The following is a 24,200-nucleotide window of genomic DNA, read 5'->3' on the forward strand; positions in this document are numbered from 1 at the left end:
CAAATATCTCTGTGATATTAATTTAAATGCAATTAAACTTATTTCTAAATTCACCAAAAAGAAAATACTAAAATCATAAAATTTGCAGCAAAAATTTAATAACAATGTATATAACAGACACCCATGTTTAAGAACTAAAAGGCTGATGAGTCACGAAATTATTTAGTTTTAAAACAAGCAATAATTAATCAAAGTTAAGAGATTAAAAGCGTTATTTTATTTAAAACATTACCTTATTGTACCAAATAAAACTGGCTGAAGAGCTCAGCCTCCATAGCAACAAACAAATTAATAAAAAAGAAAATAAAGTACAAAATCAGAACATTTTTTCTAAGTGTGCTTATATAATCATAACAAATAAATAAATTAAATTACACCATTATGAAATATAATTTAAAATAATAAGTAATATAATGACTCACATGAATAACTGAAGGTTTAGTCTCAATTTTATAATAAGAATAACAAAACACAACAGTAACAGGGAAAAATAGTATAAATAGACAGTTTTGCATGTGATTACACTCTGACAGCACAAACAGTTTTGAATATTATCACATCACATTATTAACTCATTAGCAACAAACAAGGACACCTAGAGGGCGAAAATGATGTCCAAAAAGTAACTTAGTATGACCACAAGTAGTAAGTAACCATTTTAACGGTAAACAAAAGCCTGCGGCACAAGGACTGCCTGCCTATTCAATTTCGAATATGGAATTTGATTAGGTCGCATTAAAAAAGTTTTCTTACTTAGACGCGTTCGTAATTCAAACACTTTGTTTTTGTAGCCTATGAACGCAATCATGCTGTTTTTAATGCCGTCATCCTACTGCTGAGAAAAACAAAGACCCAAAAAATTATATAAACATTAACGACCTTTCAGCCCGTGAAGGTCACTCGAAAAACATAGTATAATAAACTATTTAGGGCATTCAAAAATAACATAAAATGTTTGGAAACGTACTAAAATATCTCAAAATGTTAATTTGAAGCAAGTCGATTTGCCATTACATAAAGAACGCTTTGTCTGGATAGTTTAAAACTAATACGCAATACATTAAAGATAAAGCAAAGTTACCTGTTATGCGTCGAATGTACTTTTTTCCTTGAAAATGCGTTAAATTTATGTTTTATTTACAACCCCGAGTTATATTTACATGGACAAAGACAGCCAATAGATTACTCTACACTTATAATAAAAACAGTTTTTGATAATCGTTTCCACCTATTTTCACGCTCTGAATGACAGTGACAGTGCGCTGACAGAACGAAGAATTGGTATTTATGTTTCTTTTCACGAAAACACAAAGACTCCACAAAGACGACGGGAGTGGGAATTGAACATTGACTAACTAGGGGGCTACTTCGAAAATCGAAGTTCGTATCGTACCGTTCCGCTGACGCTTATATTATTTAAATAAAATAAAATCAATAAATAATATGGGACACGACACCTAGTCCCAAACTAAGCAAAGCTTGTACTTTGGGATACTAGGCAACGGATAAACATACTTACATATATATAGATAAATACATACTTAAATACATATTAAACATCCAAGACCCGAGAACAAACATTCGTATTAGTAGGTATACAAATATCTGCCCCGGCTGGGAATCGAATCCGGGACCTCAAGCTTCGTAGTCAGCAGGGCTACTACTAAACTTGAACTCGAAGTTTGTATCGTACCGTCCCTCTCGCTCTCGTATTAAATAGTATAAGTGTCAAGAGGGACCGCACGACTCGAACTTCGAGTTTCGAGTTTCGTAGTAGCCCTGCAGGTTCTCCAACCACGTCTAATACGTGAGTGAAAGGGACGGTACGACATGAACTTCGGTTTTTAAATTTCGCAGTAGCCTCCCTGCTGGGCTACTACACGAAACTCTGACACATACTGTTTAATACGAGAGCGAGAGGAATCGCACGACACGAACTTTGAGTTTGAGTTTCATAGTAGCCCTGCTGGAGCACATACATTTACGACGACTTTTAAAATAATAGAAGATTGTACAACGAGAGCATAAAACGAGCCATTTTACCCAAGACGTTCAAGACACGTCGAGGGGAAAATGGGTTTAATGCTCGAGTTTTACACTGCTTTTCACTTAGATTGCGAGGAAATGTAATAGCAACAATGGAAACAATTATTCACTATCTATATATCTTTTATTTTTATCCATTATTATATAATTCCATTTTTTTATTTTACTGATTTATTTTGTTTTATTTGATTGTTTTTTAGTTTTATATAAATTAAAAATTATTAAAAAAATATATATAGAAACTTTTGTTTGTGGCTGTTGACACCTGATTACCTAAGCCTTAGACGAAGATTGTATTTTATGCACTAGACTAGAGCATAACAAGTCATTTAAGTCGCCTAGATACAGCATAAACACGAACTTTACGAGCATGAGGTGAAATAGTAGATTGTACAACAAGTGCATAAAACGAGCCATTTTACCCAAGACGTTCATATAGCCACCCGAGCCGGTATGGCGAGGGTGGATAGACACGTCGAGGGGAAAATGGATTTAATGCTCGGTTTTATACTCTGCTTTTCACTTCGATGGCGTGAAACGAAATAGCAACAATGGAAGCAATTGTTCACTTAAGTACTATGTAAGTTAAGTACATGCATTACTATATAATTAGAATTTTTTAGTTTTATGATTTATTTTGATTGATTTTATTGATTTTTATTAAATATAAATTAAAAATCTGAGAAATATATTATAACTTCTTTGTTTGTGGCTGTTGACCTTAGTACCTTAGTCTTAGACGAAGATTTATTTTATGCACTAGTGCATAAAAAGTCATTTTATGTCGCCTAGATCCAGCATAAACACGAACTTTACGAGCATTAGAAGTGAAAAGCTTTTTTTACAAGTTTTCATGAACAAAAAGTTGGACGAAGCGCTAAAAAACAACACTGCATTGTCAATACCATTAACAATCAGAGGGCCTACTCCGAAATTCGAAAATCGACGTTGGTATCGTACCATCCCTCTCACTCTCGCATTAAATAGTATGTGTCAGAGGGGCGAAACGACACGAGCTCGAACTTCTTCAGCTACTCCTAAATACCTAGTAATGAGAAATTTAAAAATTCTTAAAGTATGCCGATATATCGCTTTATGCTAATCTTATATATATATGTATAAAATCATCTTTACTCGAGTAATTATGCAAAAGGATGTACTTTAAACAAATGAACGAACCACAATTAAACCTGTTTAAAAAAAAAGCTTTCTATTAATTTCGCCCGCTGGACCGTCAATTGTTATCGGTATAGTACTTACTTATAGTGAATAGAAAAATAATATTTTCTGATCCACGACCTGATAGCCCTGTGGTTATAGAATCTTGTACGTAACTTGAGGTCCCGGGTTCGATTCCCAATCGGGTAGATGTGAAAAATACGAAGGTTTGTTCTCTCTGAGTCTTGGGTGTTTTAAGAATGTATTTAATTTAAGTAAGTTTATTTGTTTCCTAGCACCAGCTTTGCTTACTTTGGGATCAATTGATATAAAATGTTTCGTGATATTTTTTAACATTAGTACATTATTATTCTATGTCCTTTTAAAAACACTACCATCGTATCGTATTGTAGTCAGTACCACCCACCCACTCCCATGAGCTTTTTCAGCATTGGCAACACATGTCGGCGTGGGTTTTGGTGGATAGTGTGTTAGCGTGGGTTGATTCATAACAAATTAAGGTAAATTTTTAACGAAAAGCGAGCTAAAAAACGGAGATATAATAATTCAATATTATGGGTGAGTATCCTTTAAATTGGTAGCGGTAATACAGCGCACTAGTAATGCATTTTTATCGATTGATGTCATCTCGCCCGGGTGCCTCTCGTTAGGTCGTTTTTTTTTGTTAAATCTTTTGGTAAATTTAGATAATTCCCAGTGATTGTGTTGTGCTTAACTGTGCTATTAAGCGAAGTTTGCTGATGTGATTGTGCGTGGTACCTTCGGCGGACTTCCAGACGTGGGACTAACAGTAAGCTGGTACATTCTCGTGTTGCTTTTCCTGCCTACGCAATTTTTGAGCAAGATTTGTAATGATATTTGTCATTGAACGCTAAACGCGCGTTCGATGCAGAAACAGTGAAATTTTCGTAGTCACTATAATGTTTACAATAAGTTAAGCTTCTGGTAGCAGATATAAACAAATGCGTAGCTTCTAGGATAATCTATAAAACTTATAAACGATTCCGATTTGTTGACTTTTAAGGACAAGGGTTCTGCTGAGAAGTTGAAGCAAGTTCAAATACATTAGCCTTTTAGTAAAGAAAATTATTGTGAAGAAACTTGCACACAGCTTGCAACATGCTAGTCTTCAGAGTGAGATGGAGCTATGTTTATATAACCACATTGAAATGAATGAAAAATTAATTACGTCCTTTATTTTTTTTAAAACAAACTATATTTTATCAAGCATGCTTATTTTTACAGTTCCACATATCTTATTTAAGGTCTGAATTTGTGCAAAATTCAAGGCTTTTTCATTTATATCAGTGAAATTGGATTTATATAAGACAAAAAGGACAAAATGCAGGAATTTCTTAGTTGCCACTTATGAAGGTGATAATCTGAAAAATAATTTAATATGCTGAAAAAGCATCAGCGCTAATTTGACTGTAAAGGTAAAACCTTTACTTTGGAGTTTTTAATTTAAAATGTAGTCACTACTTTGATGTGGTATATCTTTGAACATTAGCTTGAAATATGTGTCAACCACAATTTAAGAAAATCCTTTTACTTAATCCCTTAAATAAAAAACAGTTCCTAAACATTGGGTGCTGAAAAGTGCTTGTTGCGTACCTAAAATGGACATACACAGACATTGAGACAATACAAAACATTAAGAAGGTACAAAACAGAGTCCTTTATAAAGGATTGTAATTTGCACATAAAACTGTCATAAATCCTCCATTACCTCTCATATTTCGTTTTATACATTTTTTTTACCGTACAACGGCAAAAACTACTAGACACTGGCAAAATTGTCCTCCAATGGACAGAGCCATATTTTTCTAAAAATCTAATCTAATCTACTATAGATCTTTAGATTAGATTACTTTTTGGAGTCTTTTTGTATTTTTTTTTATTTCAACTTCAAATTTTTGTTTCTTTTGGGGTCATCCCGTGAAATCTATATATTTCACTTTTTTTTCTATGCATCCATGTTTCAGCATGTGTTTTTGTGTGAAATATATCTTTAGAAAAAAAATATTGTTTATTTTCTATTTTGTGTAAGTAAATGGCTCTGCGAAGTTATAGGATTCACTTTACAGTATCTTCAGTTTAAATAATTTCAGATTTTGTTTACATAAATAATGGACTTTTGTGGTGGATAAATATGCCATGCTAAAAAGTGTTGCACGACTTGACGTCACGGGGAACTTTAACTGGCTATATCTTTATTTGTTTCATTAGCAAAAAAACGGCCAAGAGCGTGTCGGACACGCCCAAGGTTCCGTCGTAGCCATTAAGAAAAATCTAGTAATATTTTTCTAAGGATTTCGTATTGTGTACAGAATCTTCAAAGTTTTATTTGTATTAAGTGTTATTTTAGGCTGCTATTTACTCTTAAACTACTAATAATTCTCAAGCAATCTTAGCCGCTATAATTTACCTTGTATATTTGATATTATACTTACTACCATCCTGAATATTTTAAAATGTTTCCTCCCAACAGTTTTGATTTTAGAGGAGGGGGCAGGGGGGCTCGATTTTAATAAAAATTTGCACTTTAAAGTTAAAGATTTCGCAAACAGATCACTGAATCGAAAAATCGTCTTAGAAAACCCCCAGTAGTTTTAAAAGACCTATCCAACGATACCTCAACAGGGTTAGTAGAGAAAAAAAAACACCACTAAGTCTATGGAGGGTACACTAAAATATTTATTTATTTATTTTATTTTACCACTGTTGGCGTGACTGATCTGGGGGCATGGTAGTGCCCCCGCCAAGTCAAGCAAAACAAAACCAAAGGCACGGCCATATCATACTTTTCTCAAAGCCATTGAGGCTATTTACAACATATGTATATTCATGCCAAATTACAGCTTTCTAGTACTAACGGTTTCTGAGACAGACAGACAGACAGACAGATGGACAGACATGGGGAAACTATAAGGGTTCCCAGTTGACTATGGAACCCTAAAAAGGGGGTTCTTCTGATAATCTAATTGATGGACTAATTAGATTTTTTAAGGACACTAACCCAATGGTGGTGTGTCATACAACTTGTTTGGCTCAGTTTTGCTAAAAATGCAAAAGTGTGCAGTTAATATATTTTTGTTTACAGACATTTTACAGACAATGAATACATCAGTACTTGTGTAACTTAGCAGTCTGCCAGTGCCCTGCTTTAGATCCGAAATCCCATTGTCACAAAATCAGATATGATTGTTGTTAAGTTAAAGCCCAGACTTCATTCTTCAGTTTAATTTTCAGTAATAACATTGTATAAATCCAGCAGGTAATCTACAAATAATGCCCCAGATCTCTCTTTACCAGGCCCTATACTAGGAAGTGCAAAATTCGAACTTCGTAACTTGCCATCCCGCTGACGCTAATAGTATTTAATACGAGAGTGAGAGGGATGGTACAATACGAACTTCGATTTTCGAATTTTGTTGTTGCCCCCTGAATTTAAGTAGAGACAAAGGGTTGCCAGGTCCAAAAACACAAAAGCCAGACTATATTTAATTTGGTTTAACATTTACCCTAAAATCTGGACATATCGTTTTCATTATAAAAAAAGCATTTGTTTTGCACAGACAGCAGCCAGACGAAAAGCCTAATGAAGTCTGAGGCTGGACGAGAAAATCAGTGCCTCCGGTGAAAAAGGGAATAACTCAAATCGCTTCATAGTAGAGGCAAATAACCTTTCTTTTCGAAAATACAAACTGAGACATGGATGCACAGAAAAACCAGAAAAAGAGACCAGCGCTGGGAATCGAACCCAGGTCCTCAGCAATCCGTGCTGCGTGCTGTAACCCCTACACCACCGCTGGACAGGAATCTAGACACGAATTTTTCCTATGCATACATATCTCAGGTTGCTTATTCCTACTACGACACCCGTAAAAGTAACAAATTTGGAGTTGAAATAAAAAATACAAAAAGACTCCAAAAAAACAATCATAACCTTTCTTTTGTCGTTTTTGGGTCTTAAGCATTTAATTTTTGATTTTTTTGTTTTCAGGCTTTAGGTATAGGTTATAGCTTTTGTTTAATGGGTACTGTTTTAACATTAAGTTATTCTATACATATTTTTTTTAAGTTTTTTTTTGAGTTATGCTCCTACTCACGAAAGCATAATGTATAACATTAATTGTATTAGTCAAATTTGTGATACCTTAAGACACAAGGACTTATTCCCTTAACTACGATTGTTCTATGGTTATAACAATACTTACTCTACCGGAGTTATGCCTTTAAAAAAAAAGGTTTCAATTGAATTTTTATTATCAAGCTGAAATACTCTAGATTTGTGATACCGTTTATAGTAACTTATTTCAATTTGTTCACATTTAAATGAACTAAAATAATTTCCTTGCTCACCCGCGACCTTACGATAGCCAAGCAAGCAAGGGTGAGCAAGGAAATTATTTTAGTTCATTGATATGGACCTCCGCAAAGTAACGCCTGATTCAATAAATTGTGCACATTTGTTATCTAGATTACTTACTGAGATTGTACTGTGGCAAAGACCTTGTCAGAAGTATAGTGGTTATTTCATACATCCTAATTTGAACCTTATCAGAAAACATTTATGGGCTTAATAAGTATTTCGAAAAAAATTCTTTGTTGGTTACATTTAACCTCCCTTTGTACTGTACTGTCGCAGTTATTATTCGCACTGCGATATTCAGACATATATGTCATTAAAAATAAAAGAGTACATAATTTACTGTCCATGTTTGGTTTAAAAAATTTTTTTTTTTGGGTTGTATAAAATTAACACTTACTTAGTTATATCCTATGTGGGTCTGACTATTATAATCAATTTTTTTTTATTCGACTGGATGGCAAACGAGCAAGTGGGTCTACTGATGGTAAGAGATCACCACCGCCCATAGACACCTGCAACACCAGGGGGATTGCAGATGCGTTGCCAACCTAGAGGCCTAAGATGAGTGCTTTGATTGGGCAGAGCACAGAGCTGTGAAATTGATTGAAATAAATTAATTCTACCCGCTACGCCTCCCCGCCCTCCTGCATTGCGATCTACACCGCTTTCGCCAGCATATAGCGACAGTTCTTTTATATATGTATGACTTGTATGTATGTGTGTTTTTTTTAATTTACTTTTAGATATGGTGACTGGTTGATTTCAATGTTACAACTGGATGTTTTTTGAAATTAGTATTCTTGTGAATGCTAACTACTAAATGAAGATACTTAATATGTTATTTACTTTGTTTCAGTAAGAAGCTTGAAGAATCGACATCAACTCTAAGATCTGCGTCAAATCAGGTATGTCCGTTAAATCTTGATAAAACTTGTGTCTAGTTGATTCTCAATTCTTAGTAGAAATTATTCAACTTAACATTAGTAGTGGGTTTGCCGATAAATCCACTCGCTTCCAGGGGGGCTACTAGGAAAGTCGAAAATCGAAGTTCGTATAGTATCGTCCCTCTCACTCTCGTATAAAATAATATCAGCGTCAGCGGGACGGCAATATACAAAGTTTGAATCTACTTCATACTACAGGGCCAGTGTAAAAAGATGGTTTTTTTCTGTTAAAATAACATCTGTGGTATTTATTTATTTATTTAATTGTCAATAAAGAATTACAGCATTACAGTTGAAACACCAATGTGCTGTAAAATTAAAATTATACAAACAAATATAGGTATACAAAAAGACATATGAAATACATAAAAAAACTAATTAGGGATTTTTGAAAGTCGTCTTCGTCGCTACCCTAAAACGACGGAACACCACACCCTCCGGCCAGAAGTCGGAGCGCAGGAACATCTGCTGGTGCTTGGCTGGCACTTTGAGTCTAAATGAGCTGAAATTCTTAGCCCTTTATGGTATGAAAGCCTCTTCATGGATGCAAGGATAATGCTTAATTTCAAAATGTACCATCAGCCAAATATGTGGTCTGCCACCCTAGAGTTGATAATCGTTTGCATGTCACAAAACAATAATGCCAAAAGACGTGTCTGTCAACTTGAAAGTTCGACTCTAGCGACATATTAATTTGATAGGAACATGTTTAAAAATTGGTAGACCATTTATTTGGCTGATGGTACCTAATATTAAAACGAACAAAAGATACAAACAGCGACATTCGCGAAGAAATGTAAAAAGTAAAGTTTTGTGAGTTCGCTGCACTAGTTCAATATTTTTGTCGCAGTTTTTTTTTTTTTTTTATTCGGCTGGATGGCAAACGAGCAAGTGGGTCTCCTGATGGTAAGAGATCACCACCGCCCATAAACATCTGCAACACCAGGGGTATTGCAGATGCGTTGCCAACCTAGAGGCCTAAGATGGGATACCTCAAGTGCCAGTAATTTCACCGGCTGTCTTACTCTCCACGCCGAAACACAACAGTGCAAGCACTGCTGTTCCACGGCAGGATTAGCGAGCAAGATGGTGGTAGCAATCCGGGCGGACCTTGCACAATATTTTGGTAAATAACATACCTATAGACAAAATACATAACCTTATAAAAACAATAGTTAAAAATTTCTAAATTCGTAAACTAACACAAAATTATGCTTTAAATTTTACAAAATTATACAGCCCAGTCACAACATTACAGATCCAATTTTAATGTTATTTAAGGGATTCGCGCTGTCATCGTTCATCCACCATTACCTCTCATATTTCGTTTTCTATTTTTTTTTACCGTAAAACTACAAAACCTACTAGACACTGGCAAAATTGTCCTCCATAATTGGACATAGCCATTTTTTTTTTAAAACAATAATGTTATTTGAAACGCATAGTAAAGTCGACCACAGAGAGATACAACCAAAATTACAAAATCCAGAGCCGTTTCCACTAGAAGAGTGAGGTAAATTAAGTGTTTCTATTGGCTTATGCCATGACAAACACATTCTCGCACATCTCTGTTAGAACCGCAGCCTTCCTTAATGTACAATTTTATGAATTCCTCCTGTAATAAATACATTTCACCATTACTTTTTAAAAAGCTCGTATCTCAAAATCGTCAATTTTTCCGTGTGAACTTTATGAACATTATTTCAAGGGCCACTTTTGCTAACGTATTGATTTGAGAGACGAGATTTTTTCAGATTAGTGACGATTTTATTTCTGGAGCGGTGTAGTAAAGTTGTGAAAGGCAAAAATAGACTCCTAGATTCCAGTTGTTGGTATGCTAAATGCTGAGAAAATATTTATGTGAAGTGTTTATACATACTTAAAATAGTTATACGGATAATAAGCATTAAAATTAAAAAAAAAACTATCCTAGACTTAAAAACTTACATAAAATAAAAATAAAACCTAAAACTAAAACAAATTACTTCAGGAGTACCCCCTAGGCAAGGTCCCGAAGATGCTGACAGCGTTTCCTATTTGAATAGTTAAGCTTATTCTTTGTCCGAGGAAGCTACCAGCTCTTCGGTCACCTGTGCCGTCTACTAACTTTCTCGAAATTTCTTTAAAAAGTTTCAAATATGTATTTTCCGGTCGCAGGGCGGCGCGATGTCGCAGCAGTACAGTTTGCGGTGGAACAATCACCAGCCGAACTTTATCTCGATGTTCACGACGCTTCTGAACACGCAGACGCTGGTCGATGTCACGCTGGCTGCTGAAGGCAAACACCTGCAGGCCCACAAGATTGTGCTCTCAGCGTGCAGCACTTACTTTCAGGTCAGTAATAGTAGCTTGTTAGAGTTGCGCCCGCTCGGTCTTTAAAGGGAGCGCTCCGATCTCGGTCAATCGGTGAAATGAACTAGTTCGGTCTATTAGTTCCTTTAGTTCCTTTAGCTCCGAGCGGCTCCGACCGAAACAGGGAAAAGGAAAGGGAAGGGAGCGAGTTTAGACTCGAATCGGTCATGAACTGAACTGGGAGCTTAAGATCGGAATGTTAAAAAATAAGGAGTAAGTATAATAAAAATATAACGTTGTAATCTGATAAAAACAATGAAATATTCATTTATTGTCGTAGTTTCGTTTAACCGGGTTTCTAAGTATGGTTCTTTGGTATCATCAAGCAAGCGGACAATGTACAATGTAAAATAAATGCGTCTCTCTCGCAAGTGTGCTCAAGTGAGCAGGATACGCTTTGAAATAATATTATTTGTCTCGTTCACATTGACCGAGCACCGCGCCATGCCGTCCGCTCCGCTCTTTACCTATTCGTTTCCTCGCTCACTCCCAGCTCCCGCTCCGTTTTAGCTCCGGAACCAAAGGAGCGCGGACCGAGACCGAGACGATTAAGATCGTTTACGAGGAACTAGTTCTTTTCGGTCCGCGATGGGAATTCATTCTTTTTAGTTCTTAGTTCAGGACTTGAGTTGGTCACATATAGGTTGTACAACGAGAGCATAAAACTAGCCATTTTAACCAAGTCGTTCCATTCATATAGCCACCCGGAGTTAAAAACTGTCGTAACTTTTAGACGACCAGATGGCCTAGTGGTTAGAGAACCTGACTACGAAGCTTGGGGTCCCGGGTTCGATTCCCGTGTCGGGGCAGATATTTGTATGAAATGAAAAATACGAATGTTTGTTCTCGGGTCTTGGGTGTTTAGAATGTATCTACATATATCTACAGTGGTGGTCATGTAATTAAGAACGATTTGAAGTTCCAGATTATTTTTAACTAAATCATGTCATGTGTAGTCGTGGTTCCTTCTTAGAAGTAACTAGTTACGTTATGAAATAGCCACATGAATAGAGCAAACGGGATTAAGAATAAATAATAAAATTGCTGACATTTTTTTACAAATTTTGTTTTTATTCTCTTTAGTAACAAATTAAAATAGTAATGAAGCTGGACAACTAATTAAGAACGATTTATTGAACGGTTCGAAAGTTTTTTTATTTGAAACTTAGATTAACTAAATCACACTAACGTGAAGTTTGTACAGATAAAAAAGCAATTTAATACATTTTAACTAAAATTAACAGTTAGTAGCATGTCCACGGCTTTTTATTACTGCCTTACACCGGCGAGGCATTGAATCTATCAATTTTTGACATTTCGGAAGAGAGATAGAGTTCCATTCTTCTAAGAATATGTCATACAGTTCTCTTAAATTGCCACACTGTCGATTTGAAACCTTTTTCTTGACTTCGCACCAAAGATGCTCTATTGGGTTAAGATCGGGGCTGTTGGCTGGCCAATCTAAGACAGAAACTGATTGCGATGTGAGGAATTCCTTAACGGTACGTGCAGTATGCTTGGGATCATTGTCATGCTGGAATGTCCAAATAACCGGAAGCACGCCTTCAGCATATGGTAACATTGTTTCTTCCAGTATGTTTTTGTATTGAAATTGATCCATGTTTCCTTCTATCAGCCTAACAGGTCCAACACCATGTCCAGAAAAACATCCCCAAATTTTTACATTTCCCCCGCCATGCTTTAAAGTCACTTTTGTGTACTTTGGGTCGAATGCTTTATTTGAAGGCCATCTTACATATCGTTTGCCATCAGAACATACCCTATTTATTTTTGTCTCGTCAGAAAAAAGAACGTTTTTCCACTGTCTGACTGTCCAGTTTTCATATCTTCTTGCAAATGCAAGCCGGGCTTGCCTATGACACCGTTTCAACATAGGCACCTTCCTTGCTATCCTTCCGTGCAACTTTTCTTCTACCAAACGCCTTCGAATAATGCGTGCCGAGATTGCTGAAGGGTTGTTTTCGCCAAAATATTTTTTTCTTAACTCATTAGACGGTATTAGACCCTTTAAAAGGATTTTGTTTTGCCAAACGAACGATATTTCGACGAGATGACTTTCTTTGTCTAGGTACACGCGGAACATTTGAAGTAGTTTGAGACGTGGCAAAATGCTTTATGGCGTGGAAAACCATAGTTTTTGAACATTGCAGATGATCGGCTATGTGTTTATACGACCAATTCTTGTCGCAAAGTTTTAGTATTACTTCTCTTGTAGATTTATCACAACTTTTATTTTTCCCCATTGTTTTTATATGAAGCAATCGCCTTTAAGACTTTTACGGCACTAAATGGCGCCAAAATTATTCGAATAATAACCTAAACCACAAAGCGGCCGTCCGTTCTCTATATAAATTTGAATAAAAAAATAAACTATTCAGCGTTCTTAATTATATGACCAGCCAGTAAGTAGTAATACTAGGTTTAGATGTAATGTATAAAGTTTATCTATTTATTTTTTAGCCAATTATATGTATAAATGAGTTAACCGCTAGTACGGAAAAGTTTTACGATACCGAGAGAAGTACAAAAATATACATGCAGTTAGTAACACTTGTCAGTTTGAAAAAATCTTCTCTATAAAAAATCGTTCTTAATTATATGACCACAACTGTATATGTTTATGCCCTTGACTGTACCTATAACATAAGCTTTGTTGCTTACTTTGGGGCTAGGTCTATGTACTTTTGATGTTTTTTTGTGACAGGCTAGATGGCGCTGGTATTGTGCGGTCCGTTTGACAACTTTGACATACATGACGTTTGTGCAGGGTTCCGCAACCTTTAACTCGCCGAGCGTCCCCAAACCAAAAATAATATTTTCATGCCCCCTTTAAGTTTGGAACAGTTGAATCGGTTAATTTACCTACGCTAACTACTGCCTACCTAGATTTTTTTTTGGAAGTGTAAACGTACCTACCTATCACGCCCCCCTTGACATTTCTCTACGCTCCCCATTGTGCCTCCCTGGTTGGGACGTCCTGCGTTTGTGATTGTTTAAACCTTCCTCTGAATACTAACGATATTTCGCCTAAAAAAACCTTCATTGGTGTCAAATGTCCGTGAGATTTAATCATATTTATGTATTTTCAATCCCCAGGCTCTATTCGTGGACAACCCGTCTCAGCACCCAATAGTAATACTGAAGGATGTCACATTCGCGGACCTGCGCACTATGGTCGACTTCATGTATTGCGGAGAGGTCAATGTCACTGAGGAGCAGTTGCCACAGGTATGATATGTCCTGACCTGAAACACTTGTTCCCAATCTTTTTAGGAGTCCGTACCTCGGTCGGCAAGACCCTCATGAATGCTCTCAATTAGGTCCCATAAGCACCAAATCAGTATCTGATTGTTGGATCCTAAGGAAATCGAGGGAACTCTTCAAATATTGTAGGAACGCCTATGGTAATTTCGATATATTTAGGAGTAACTCGTGCATTTGCTCTTAAACCCGGATTGCTACCAAAATTTTGCTCGCTAATCCTGCCGTGAAACAGCAGTGCTTGTTGTGTTTCGGCGTGGAGAGTAAGACAGCCGGTGAAATTACTGGCACTTGAAGGTATCCCATCTTAGGCCTCTAGGTTGGCAACGCATCTGCAATACCCCTGGTGTTGCAGATGTTTATGGGCGGTTGTGTTCTCTTACCATCAGGAGACCCACTTGCTCGTTTGCCATCCAGTCGAATAAAAAAAAAAACATCATTTGGTGAAGTGGAACTGATGATGAAGGCTAAATTTGACAAATGGAGCGACTAGGTACTCAATAACAAGTACATCATGGATTGAATTTCAATTACTTTAACGCAGTTGCTAAGCAATTTAAGCTCATCGTACTCGTAATTCATATGGTGAAATGGAACGAGTGATGAAGCACCAGGACTCCTCAATAATGAATGTCTCTGCATCGGAAAAAGCAATTTTTCGTAAAAGGTGACGAGCAGTTGACATTAAACTATAATATCTTAGATCTTTTACACTAAAAAGCGTGAAAAAAAATACTTTACAACAAAAAATAGAACCGTTTACAAAACACCATGAAAATATTTTTCTACCAGTCTGAAGTCGGTGCCTCAGCACGAGCCAGCAGGATTGAAGCCCAATATACTCGTATAGTTGCAGGTGAGGTAGACGATTATAGGTCCATGCCTGCTGGGTCGTGCTGAGGCACCGACTTCGGCCTAGTAGGTACCTAGAAAAATATTTTCAAGGGTTTTGTAGTCGGTTCCATTTTTTTTTTGGAGTCGGTTTTACTTTTTTATATGAATTGTTTAGATAGTGAGGCAGAGCTCTTCAGCGTGTACATTTTAGTGGCGACGTTGCCAGACTGCCATAGCGTCTAGTCCAGATTGCCTATGTTAACAAACCCATACATTTATATAGATAAGTTATTTGGATAACTAACCTAACCTAGCCGGCAACGTCGCCATGGCGTCCCGGTACAACAGGGCTCTAAAAGGAAGCGAGACCCACTAAATCTCACGTTACTCCTCTCTTGCCACAATTATGATGGTGGCACTTCACTTGGTATTGCGTATTCGCGTTGCGTTAATGACATCTCCGTCACTCACGCTAGCAACAATATAGTGCATCTCTTTCACACACGCAAATATTTCTGCGAATATGCCAAGTGAAGTGCCAGCATGAGATCTGTGGTACGAAAATGTGTCCATATCGGCTCGCATACTTATTGAAAGTCCGAATGTAATGTTTGTCCGAATCATCGGTTGTCATAACTCTTTTTTTCTCCGAATCTAACAATTGACTAGATTTCATATTTCTAAGTGATGTGTATTTGTTTCGAACACAGAAACAAACGCGCGCGACTGTCATTCGGCCATATTGACATTGAGTAATAAATTAGCTTCCAAGTAAGTCGGTTGTATCATTCGCTCCATAGCTGCATACTTCTCATTGGCGACGATTTGTGTCTTACCCGCGTGTGTGTGTTGTGTGTGTGTCTAACGTGTCTTTAAAAATTTAAAAAAAAGTCATGTCTTATTTGGGGAGCCTCAATTCTTTCGATCATAATTCCCAAGAGTGGGAGATTTTCCACAGTCGTTTGCAGCAGTTTCTTATTCTAAATAAGATTGTGGAAGCAGGGACAAAGAGTGCGCTGTTACTAACGCATTTGTCCGACGAGACATACCGACTATTGAAGAACTTGGTGCATCCGCGGGACGTTGCCGCCGTCGGATACGACGAGCTGCTAAAAGTACTCAACGAGCATTTTTCACCGAAGAGATGTACGTTTGCCGATAGATGTAAGTTTTACGAGGCGAGGCGTGACGTAGGAGAGAGCGTCGAACAGTGGGCGGCTCGGATCAGGGGATTAGCCGTTCACTGTGAGTTCGGGAGCGCGTTGGACTTGTTGCTGACGGACAAGTTCGTGCTGGGGCTGCGCGCCGGCAAGGAACGCGAACGACTGTTCGAACAGGACGCCGCCACGCTCACGCTCGCGAAGGCCATGCAGCTGGCGCAGCAGATGGAGTGCGCGCAGCAGGCGCGCGCCTCTGGAGTGGACGGGACCGTCAAGCAGGAGCCGGTGTACCGAGCGGGCAGCGAGCGCTGGGGCGCCGGCGCCGCCGCCGCCGCCGGCAACCGCGATGCCAGGCCGAGGCTCTGCTCGGTGTGCGGTATGAAGAGCCACGACGCTAGCAAGTGCCGCTACAAAACCTACCGGTGTCAAGTGTGTGGTGTAAAGGGACACCTTAAGAAAGTATGCGTTTCTAAGAAACCTGACTGCCCTGTGCATAACGTCGAAGCCGAATTTTTGGCGCCAGAGGTTAATGAGTGCGTTGATTGTAAGGATTGCGAACTTCTGAGCTTGAGGTATGTTAATTATAAACCAATATCACTTAATGTATCTGTTAATCATACGAAACTGGATATGGAACTCGACTCAGGTTCGGGTACTACTGTTATATGTGACAAATTGTACAAAAAGCATTTTGCTAGTCTGCCATTGTCGAAAAGCGATCTGAAAATGTGTCTATACAATGGCCATAAAATCATGCCATTGGGTTTTTCTCAGCTAAAGTTGTTTATCTGAATAAACAACAAGAAATTAAAATTTACGTAATAGAAAATGGTGGACCCCCACTGTTAGGACGTGATTTTATGGCCAAGTTTAATTTGTCTATTGCTGTAGATAATAAATTTGTCGAACCAGAGCAGAACTCGAGTGAGGTATCCAAGTTATTGGCACGTTTCAGCAACTTATTTAAAGAGGAATTGGGTACATTTAATAAGTTCGAAGTCCAACTACAATTAAAAGAGAACGCGAAACCTAAGTATTTCAAGCCACGTTCAGTTCCTTTTGCCCTTAAAAATAGGGTAGAGGAAGAAATCGACAGGCTCGTTAGCTTAGGCATACTCGTGCCTGTTAATTTTTCGGAGTACGCAACGCCGATTGTACCTGTTTTAAAAGAAAACGGAAAGATTAAAATAGCCGGTGATTTTTCGGTAACATTAAACAAGGACATGGTTATCGATAAGTATCCTATGCCGCGCATAGAAGAGGTATTTGCTAAATTAGGTGGTGGGCAGAGTTATTCAAAACTGGATCTTAGCAATGCGTATAATCAGTTCGTTTTGTCTGAGAGTTCGCAGGCTCTTACGACTATCAGCACTACGAAAGGTCTATACAAATATACGCGACTTGTGTACGGACTCGCTAACGCACCGGCTATTTTCCAGCGCGCTATGGAGTCTCTGTTGCTGGGCATCGAGGGCGTCAGCTGTTGGTTGGACGACGTGTGCGTCACGGGGCCGACTGACGAGTTGCATTTAGCTCGTTTGCGTGAGGTTTTAACCAGACTTAGCGACGCAGGTTTAAGGTTGCAAAAAGAAAAATGTGTTTTCTTTAGCAGTAATGTAACCTATTTAGGTTACGTAATAAGTAAAAACGGTCTACAAACATGCACGAGAAAAGTTGAAGCCATTAAAGACGCGCCGATACCTACAAATGTAACTGAGGTGAGGAGGTTTCTGGGATTGGTAAATTATTACCGTAGTTTCGTACCGAACGCTTCAAGCTTGTTGAGCCCCCTGCACGAATTACTACGTTCAGGGTGTGAGTGGCAGTGGGGCCGGCGGCAGCAGGACGCGTTCGAGGCGGTCAAGCGGGAGCTGTGCTCGGAGCGCGTGCTGGCGCACTTCGACCCCGCGGCGCAGCTGGTGCTGAGCGTGGACGCGGGCCCCGCCGGGCTCGGCGCGCTGCGACCACAACGCGACCCGCACACCGGAGTTGAGCGCCCGCTCGCATTCGCTTCGCGCTCGCTTAATGCCAGCGAACGAAACTACAGCCAGATACAAAAAGAAGCCACCGCAATTATATTTGGTGTAAAAAGGTTTCACCAGTATCTATATGGTAGGCAAGAACCTTTTATTTTAAAAACGGATCACCGACCTCTGTTGTCAATTTTCAAAAAAAATAACGGGATATCGGTTATGGCTGCGTCGCGATTGCAGCGATACGCTATCATTTTGTCGGCGTATAACTACGAGGTGCAGTATATTAGAAGCGCAGATAACATCGTGGCGGATTTCTTTTCTCGTGCACCGTTGTCAGATTCGGAAAATACAGGGGAGGATGATATGTCCTTCTTGAAATTTTTAGATGCCAATGTAGCTCCAGTAACGTTACGGAAATTAAGGGAAGCGACGGCTAATGATTCGACTTTGAAAAAAGTGATTCAGTATATGAATCAAGGGTGGCCGCGAAAAATGAATTGTCCCTCAGTCTTGCCTTATTTCCAGTGCAAGGCAGATCTGGAAGTGGAGCATGGTTGCATTTTTCGAGGTCATCGAGTAGTTGTACCGTCGGCATTTCGAAATCAGCTGCTCCAAGATTTACACTCTGGTCATTTAGGCATAGTAAAGACCAAAAGTATTGCACGAAGTAAAATGTGGTGGCCCAAAATCGATGCCGACATCGAGCGGTGGATTGGTTCATGCGCCGCATGCGTGGCCGTGCGGCCCGCGCCGCCCGTCGCCGCGCCCGCGCCTTGGCCGCAGCCTCCCGCGCCGTGGCATCGGATACATATCGACTACATGTCCATTTACCAGAAGGTGTACTTAGTTGTCATTGACGCGTATAGTAAATGGTTGGAATGTTTGTTCATGAGTAATGGCACCACCACTCGAGCGCTGATCTTGAAGTTGAAGGAACTGTTTTCTAGATATGGCATACCGCAGGTTATTGTATCAGACAATGATGTTAAAATAAATTCAGTTGAATTTATACACTTTTGTTCAATGAATGGAATTCAATACGTCACGTCTCCCGTGTATCACGCGTGCAGTAACGGACTTGCTGAAAATGCGGTGCGCACATCTAAAAAGATGATTAAATGTATTGTAGAAACGACTGGGTCACAGGGTGAGGTCCATGACAAATTATTAGGTTTTCTGTTTGAATATCGTAATACGCCCCATTGCTCGACAGGTCAAACACCTGCGTATCTTATGATGGGTCGCAATTTGAGATCACGATTGGACCTTATTCTGCCTCAGGGTCAAAGCAAAGAAAACTGCGATGGAGCAAGTACTGTTCAGCATAAGAGTAGAATTTTTAATGTGGGAGAAAATGTCTGGGTAAAATGGTTTACTGATAGAAGGGAGACGTGGACTTTAGGTCAGATACGTAGCAAGATAGGAAACAGAATGTTCGAAATATACGCACATGACTATAAAACTGTGTGTAGGCGTCATCTCGACCAGATGATGAAATATAAGGGATTCATTTAAGTTTAAGCAACGAGGGTGAAGTTTTGATGGCGATATATATCTGCCACCGGCCGACGAGCCGTCATCGGTACAACCACCGGCGTTGCCGCCTCAATCCCAGGCGACGCCCGCGTCTCAGCCGTCACCACCATCGACTTCCCCGAAGGTGAAACCGCTGCAGTCAGATACACTGCCTGTTGACGTTATGAGTGACGAGTACGACACAGCCCTGTCGGGGGAGGACGAGACCAGCGCTGAGCCGCGCGCGCCGGCAGCAGAGGCGGCCGCACCAGTCGCCACTGTTAGCGACGCATTGCCTTCACCGCCGCTGCCTCAGGTCGGTAGGCCTACTCTTAGACCAAGGTCCAAAAAAATAGATTATAAGGTTTAGTGTTATCATTATGTTGTGTGTGATGTTTATTTGTGTTTTTCTTGTCAGGTCTTAAAATTGACGGTGGAGAAATGATGTGTATTTGTTTCGAACACAGAAACAAACGCGCGCGACTGTCATTCGGCCATATTGACATTGAGTAATAAATTAGCTTCCAAGTAAGTCGGTTGTATCATTCGCTCCATAGCTGCATACTTCTCACTAAGACTATAATTTGATTCGTTCTCTGTATTCTGGTTGGAAAGAGAGACGCTGATATTTTTAAAATTGCGCTACGATTATTAATTAATTTATTACAATTTTTTTAAGATGTGCTTATTCTAAAAGGGCATAACTCGAAAACTACCACACAATACATCCATTACTTTTGTCTAGTCTCTATTAAAAGAAAAGAACACGTAAATCTGACGTAGAAGTTGTCAAAATTATGAGAGCTCCTTTTTCTGGTGAAAAAGGCAAAGGAATCATATCTATTCTGTAGTAGTGTTGGCAAATTCAGATATATTTTTTATTTTTTTTGTATTCTTTTAATTACGGAGAAATAAATAAATTGTAAAAAGAAATAAATTTGTAAATTGTAATAAATATTTTCCCATGTTCAGGAGGCAAAACTCTATCGATTCCTGTATTAATTTACAGGTGTTCAAAAAATGAAATCTTGTCAATCGTTCAGAATTGTTATAAAACAAACCTAACCTAACCTATAGTTTTCTATAGGATGACCATTTACAAATTTCAGAAAAAATGAAGGTTTTAGTGGAAAAAAAAATTATGACAAACGAAGATTCGGACAAAATTACGGTATGACTAGTGAAGAGTATGCGAACTTTGGCGCACCCGACTAAAATACCCTTCGTTCCAGGTACTAGACACAGCGAAGCACTTAAAGATCAAGGGTCTCACGGAGATGCCGGAGACGACGTCCCTAACCCGCTCCCAGGGCACCACCGCCGACATACAGTCGCAGGGGGACTCTCTGGACTCGAACCGGCACTCCGCCTCGCCGGCGACGTCACCCTCCACTAAGAGGAAAAGGTACGGAATGTGAGTCGCATTTGAGAATAAGAATGCTTTATCAGCTGATAACACATAGGAATACTGGCAGCAAAATTTTCATGTCGATTTCTCTGAATAAAAAAAAAGGAAGTGAAAGAGGCAGTTGCTATTCCTTGGAAGAGGGAATAACAGACAGCAAAATGGCTGCCACACAGCTATGTGTCGAGAAAAGATCCTACTAATATTATAAATGCGAAAGTTTGTGTTTGTGTGTGTGTATGTTTGTTACTCTTTCGCGCTAAAACGGCTGAACGGATTTTGGATGAAATTTGGTATGTAGATAGCTGGACATCTGGAATAACACATAGGCTACTTTTTATCCCGATATTCCCACGGAATAGGGATAAAAACTCGAAATAACAACCGTTGGGCTTAGAGTCATGTCATAAAATTTGGTGTGTAGGTAGCTGGACGTCTGGAATAACACATAGGCTACTTTTTATCCCGATATTCCCACGGGACAGGGATAAAATCTCGAAATAACAACCGTTGGGTTTAGAGTCATGAAATCCGAAAATTTAAGACGTAGTATTATTGACTTAGCAAAACATACGATATTTTTTATATGAGTAGTAAATAAAAACTTGTCAGACGCAGGAAAAGCTCAACGGGCTCGACTTCACTCAACATGGTGGGTGAGGAACAGCGGGAGGAGGGGCACCCGCACGACCCCGCGCGGGACTCGGTCACGCTCAGCAGTCTGCCGCAGCGACGGCGGGAGTACGAGGACGGCGCGCCGCAGGTCAGTGTAGCCACAGTATATCTAAGCTAAAGCAGTATGGAAGCTACGAACAAATCGATCGAAACGAACACACACACAGATGCGCGCTCTACACGGCCCCGAAGGGGGTCTCGCGGTACTGCAGTCGCGGGTGACGCGTCGAGACGAGTAGTGGCCGCGTTGCGTCGTTTCAATGAGGGCTATCGCGTATGAATTCGCCGCTAGAGGCGCTAGTGTAGCGTGGGGTCTCCGAAATGTCAAATCTCATAGTTTTTGGCTGAGCTACGCGGGTTTATTTAAAATTAGAATAATTTTGTGAATATTTTGCAATATCTGAAATTAATTATGGCAAATATGCGTTCCGGGGCAATTAATGTCTGTGTTTTGAGAAAGTTTTCTCTTTCGGAAACATTTGTCCTCCCTTTTTTCCGAACAAAACGGGGACTATGAAACACTGTGGCATGCAAAGGTAAGAATGATTTTTACTATCGTTCTACCAGTTTCTCAGTTGTTGTTTTTTGTTTATATGTGTTTATTTCATTTAGTTTCAAAAAGAGGCTATATTTCATAGATTTTAATATATAACACAAAGTCAATTGTTATAGGAATAAATTAAATTGAATATTTGCCGTTTTATATATAATTGACAACACGGAACTATTAGATTTTTTTATTAGATTTTTAGCTATTCGACCGTCCGAGATATAGCGCGAACTAAACTTTTTTTTTTCAATTTCATTAAAAATAAGTGGACAACCCTAACGCTCCATTGGAGCGTAGGTATGTATCTCAAAAATATGCCTAGCTTCCATACTGCTTTATACTGTGGTGTAGCAGAGACAGCTCAGAGCGACGGCACTGAACATAAAATGTCTGTCGGTTTTATTTAGGTCGCTAGAACCAAGTTAGGGCCGGCACACATAGCGAAGAGCAGCGCAGAGACTTTCACTGCCAAAGCATCATCGCCTTTGCATGAGTTGATATAAGGATCGAATTCTACAGATTAAAAAGAAATAGATAAACCCCTTTTTCACAATCCATTGATTAAATTTATTTGACGGAAAAATGTGATGCAGTCTCTATTTGTTTTGTTAAATAGTGTTTATTTTGTCCCAGAACGCTGATCCTCACATGAACGTAGAACCTTTGCCGATGGAGTCCGGCGCGACGGGGCTACCACAAGGTAAGGATATATGAAAGCAAGATCAAAAAAAACGGGTCTGGTATCTAAGAGACCATCACATTGTTGCTAAGCGTTGTTGTCTTGCGTCACCGCAACGTCCCGCAAAATCTGTTGCCAATGCTAAAGTGTGACGCCACGTGCTAGTATTACTTTCTTTATCTAATCTTGAATTCCAAACTTGAATTCCGTTCAACAGTACGCGTTGACAAGCTTTGATTTATAATATACTAGCTGTTACCCGCGACTCAAACCCCGAGACTCAAGCAGAGGGTCGTGGGTTCAAACCCCGGCTCGCACCTCTGCGTTTTTCGAAATTCATGTGCGGAATTACATTTGAAATTTACCACGAGCTTTGCGGTGAAGGAAAACATCGTGAGGAAACACACAAACTTGCGAAGCAATTCAATGGTGCGTGTGAAGTACCCAATCCACACTGGGCCCGCGTGGGAACTATGGCCCAAGCCCTCTTGTTCTGAGAGGAGGCCTGTGCCCAGCAGTGGGACGTATATAGGCTGGGATGATGACCCGCGACTCCGTCCGCGCAGAATACGTTTATCGCTATCCCGCGGGAACTGTATAATTTTCCAGGATAAAAAATATCATATGTCCTTCTCCGGGACTCATATTATCTGTATACCGAATTTCATCTAAATCAGTCAAGTGGTTTAGACCTGATTGAGTAACAAACATCCAAACCTCGAAACATCTTCGGAACCCTATCCTGGGCGTGTACGACACGCTCTTGGCCGGTTTTTCATTAGAAATGGAATGATAAAATGAATAATATTTATTAGTATTTTCGAATTACCAATGAAACTCACGTGGGCCCTATATTCATTTGGGTAGTATACATGTTGTTTAAAATGAATTCGGAATAATTCAGTTGGGCCAGTTTCAATACCGTGAAGTTTTTTCATCGGATTTTTTATTCGTAGTTTAGTAACGCCTTCGACGCCGTTAACTAACAGTGCCCTACATTAGTCAACTAAAATAGAATTCTCGAAAAAATGTATTTATTTACTAGCGTTTACCCGCGGCTTCGCACGCGTAAATCATTAGATACAGCAGTTGAATTGAAATTCCGGGATTTTAATAAATTCTCGTGGGAATTCCCTAAAATTACATCGTGGTTTTCATTGACGTTAAATTAAAACACCCATGCCAAATTTCATGACTCTAAACCCAGCGGTTGTTATTTCGAGATTTT

General features: G+C 39.2%; 2 protein-coding genes across 9 annotated transcripts in view; both read left to right on the top strand.

The window, feature by feature from the left end:
* The first annotated feature begins 3,673 nt into the window (after positions 1-3,673).
* The window catches only part of LOC141437435 (uncharacterized), a 63,414-nt gene continuing 42,887 nt past the window's right edge, over positions 3,674-24,200 (top strand). For 2 of the 8 annotated variants that reach the window (XM_074100864.1, XM_074100803.1), the window contains exons 1-7: positions 3,674-3,783; positions 8,457-8,505; positions 10,702-10,878; positions 14,014-14,145; positions 20,896-21,077; positions 21,681-21,831; positions 22,927-22,993. In XM_074100864.1, coding sequence (XP_073956965.1) covers positions 10,711-10,878; positions 14,014-14,145; positions 20,896-21,077; positions 21,681-21,831; positions 22,927-22,993 — 700 coding nt within the window. In that variant the 5' untranslated portion in view covers positions 3,674-3,783; positions 8,457-8,505; positions 10,702-10,710. The other 6 variants (XM_074100837.1, XM_074100845.1, XM_074100854.1 and 3 more) reach the window with 6 other exon arrangements.
* LOC141440051 (uncharacterized) lies at positions 15,705-20,195 on the top strand. The gene is made up of 2 exons (XM_074104526.1): positions 15,705-16,744; positions 20,082-20,195. Exons 1-2 carry the CDS (start codon positions 15,906-15,908, stop codon positions 20,086-20,088), a joined length of 846 nt encoding a protein of 281 aa, XP_073960627.1. The 5' UTR covers positions 15,705-15,905; the 3' UTR covers positions 20,089-20,195.

Source organism: Choristoneura fumiferana, chromosome Z, assembly GCF_025370935.1.
Source record: "Choristoneura fumiferana chromosome Z, NRCan_CFum_1, whole genome shotgun sequence".
Classification (NCBI taxonomy): domain Eukaryota; kingdom Metazoa; phylum Arthropoda; class Insecta; order Lepidoptera; family Tortricidae; genus Choristoneura; species Choristoneura fumiferana.